This window comes from Hypomesus nipponensis, chromosome 26 (genome assembly GCF_054491055.1).
Source record: "Hypomesus nipponensis isolate SF chromosome 26, ASM5449105v1, whole genome shotgun sequence".
In the NCBI taxonomy this organism is placed as follows: Eukaryota; Metazoa; Chordata; class Actinopteri; order Osmeriformes; family Osmeridae; genus Hypomesus; species Hypomesus nipponensis.
This window is the reverse complement of record NC_140386.1, coordinates 9947501-9950000: the sequence shown is the minus strand read 5'-3', so window position 1 is coordinate 9950000 and position 2500 is coordinate 9947501. Positions and strand designations below refer to the sequence as shown.

The 2500-nt window shown below is 51.8% G+C and overlaps 1 protein-coding gene across 5 annotated transcripts in view; it reads left to right on the top strand.

Annotated features, from left to right (window-relative positions):
• pde4ba (phosphodiesterase 4B, cAMP-specific a) overlaps nucleotides 1-2500 on the top strand; it is a 112503-nt gene that overhangs the window by 66639 nt on the left and 43364 nt on the right. Inside the window, exon 1 of one of the 5 annotated variants that reach the window (XM_084692426.1) lies at nucleotides 30-654. The exons of 3 other annotated variants lie outside the window; for them this stretch is intronic. In XM_084692426.1, coding sequence (XP_084548552.1) covers nucleotides 422-654 — 233 coding nt within the window. In that variant the 5' untranslated portion in view covers nucleotides 30-421. Of the gene's footprint in view, nucleotides 1-29; nucleotides 655-2379 lie in introns of those variants that run through there. One more of the 5 variants, XM_084692427.1, reaches the window with a different exon arrangement.

Genomic DNA, 2500 nt, shown 5'->3' with positions numbered 1-2500 from the left:
TGTGTGTGAGAGAGACAGAGAGAGTGAGTGACACTGAGAAAGAGAGAGTGTGCCTCAGAAAGAGAGATAGTGATAGAGTGAGAGAGAGAGTGAGAGAGAGAAGGGGAAGGAGAGAGAGAGATAGACAGAGGGAGAAGGAGAGAGAGAGAATACTAAGACAGTTTCCAAGGGGCCACTCACGGGTCACTACTGAGAAACGACTGGATGTTGACGAGTGTTCGATGCTTGCCTGGCGCTGTTTCGACCACGTTTGACGCCTGTTTCTTCAAAAACAATGGAAGCTTTGTGCGATTTCAGGCTCTAGATCCGTGAGAGTGTTTGAGAGCTGTGTGTGTGTGTGTGTGTGGCGATGACTGCGGAGCTGTCTGTCAGTGAGCTTGAAGAGTTGGGTGTTTGATGGTGCCGGCTGTCGTCGGGGGCGATGTACCGGTGTTCCCCCTGTCACAGGGGAAAGGTCCACTTTGACTTTAGCGAAGAGGTTGTCAAGAAGCTGCACACCTCCTCCAGCCAGCCTCACAGGTCAGACGCCTCCAGCCAGCCGCACAGGTCAGACGGCTCCAGCCAGCCTCACAGGTCAGACGCCTCCAGCCAGCCGCACAGGTCAGACGCCTCCAGCCAGCCGCACAGGTCAGACGGCTCCAGCCAGCCGCACAGGTCAGACCCCCAGACACCTCCGGTCCTCTCTGGTGCTCCACGGATGTCCTGCTCACTCTGTTTACTGTGTTATCGAAGGGTAGTGGTGGTGACCCTCCTCTTTTGTGCTTGTCTTCTCCCTCTCTCCGGCTCTCACTCCTCCCCCCCTCATCCTGTCCCTCTTTTCCCCCTCTATCTTCAGCTTTTCTTTCTCACAAGGCCACTGTGTGTGTGTGTGTGTGTGTGTGTGTGTGTGTGTGTGTGTGTGTGTGTGTGCGCGAGAGAGGCCACTGTGTGTGTGTGTGTGTGTGTGTGTGCGCGAGAGAGGCCACTGTGTGTGTGTGTGTGTGTGTGCGCGAGAGAGGCCACTGTGTGTGTTTGTGTGCGAGAGAGAGGCCACAGTGTGTGTGTGTGTGTGTGTGTGTGTGTCTGTTATCTTCTAGCATATTTTGGGTTGTGTGTGTTTACAGTAGGCTTTCAGTATCAGGGTTCACAGCCCAGCGAGGGGCTGATCTGGTTCTAGCATGTTCTGGAGCCTGACTGTGTTCTGGAGTCTGACTGTGTTCTGGAGTCTGACTGTGTTCTGGAGCATGACTGTGTTCTGGAGTCTGACTGTGTTCTGGAGCCTGACTGTGTTCTGGAGTCTGACTGTGTTCTGTAGTCTGACTGTGTTCTGGAGTCTGACTGTGTTCTGTAGTCTGACTGTGTTCTGGAGTCTGACTGTGTTCTGGAGCATGACTGTGTTCTGTAGTCTGACTGTGTTCTGGAGCATGACTGTGTTCTGGAGTCTGACTGTGTTCTGTAGTCTGACTGTGTTCTGGAGCATGACTGTGTTCTGGAGTCTGACTGTGTTCTGGAGTCTGACTGTGTTCTGTAGTCTGACTGTGTTCTGTAGTCTGACTGTGTTCTGGAGCATGACTGTGTTCTGGAGTCTGACTGTGTTCTGGAGCATGACTGTGTTCTGGAGTCTGACTGTGTTCTGGAGTCTGACTGTGTTCTGGAGCATGACTGTGTTCTGTAGTCTGACTGTGTTCTTGAGCATGACTGTGTTCTGTAGTCTGACTGTGTTCTGGAGTCTGACTGTGTTCTGGAGTCTGACTGTGTTCTGAAGCATGACTGTGTTCTGTAGTCTGACTGTGTTCTGGAGTCTGACTGTGTTCTGGAGCATGACTGTGTTCTTGAGCATGACTGTGTTCTGGAGCATGACTGTGTTCTGGAGTCTGACTGTGTTCTGGAGTCTGACTGTGTTCTGGAGCATGACTGTGTTCTGTAGTCTGACTGTGTTCTGTAGTCTGACTGTGTTCTGGAGTCTGACTGTGTTTTGGAGCATGACTGTGTTCTGTAGTCTGACTGTGTTCTGGAGCATGACTGTGTTCTGGAGTCTGACTGTGTTCTGGAGCATGACTGTGTTCTGGAGTCTGACTGTGTTCTGGAGCATGACTGTGTTCTGGAGCATGACTGTGTTCTGGAGTCTGACAGTGTTCTGGAGTCTGACTGTGTTCTGGAGCATGACTGTGTTCTGGAGTCTGACTGTGTTCTGGAGTCTGACTGTGTTCTGGAGCATGACTGTGTTCTGGAGTCTGACTGTGTTCTGGAGTCTGACTGTGTTCTGGAGCATGACTGTGTTCTGTAGTCTGACTGTGTTCTGTAGTCTGACTGTGTTCTGGAGTCTGACTGTGTTCTGGAGCTTGACTGTGTTCTGGAGTCTGACTGTGTTCTGTAGTCTGACTGTGTTTTGTGTCGTGGTTGACTGGCTGGCCTCTCTGTCCGGTACATGTCTGATGTTTCTGTTATTCAGCTGGACCCACATCCTGACTCAGCCCACGTTCTCCGTGTTCTCCGCTCTGTGTGGGAGGGGATTAGACAG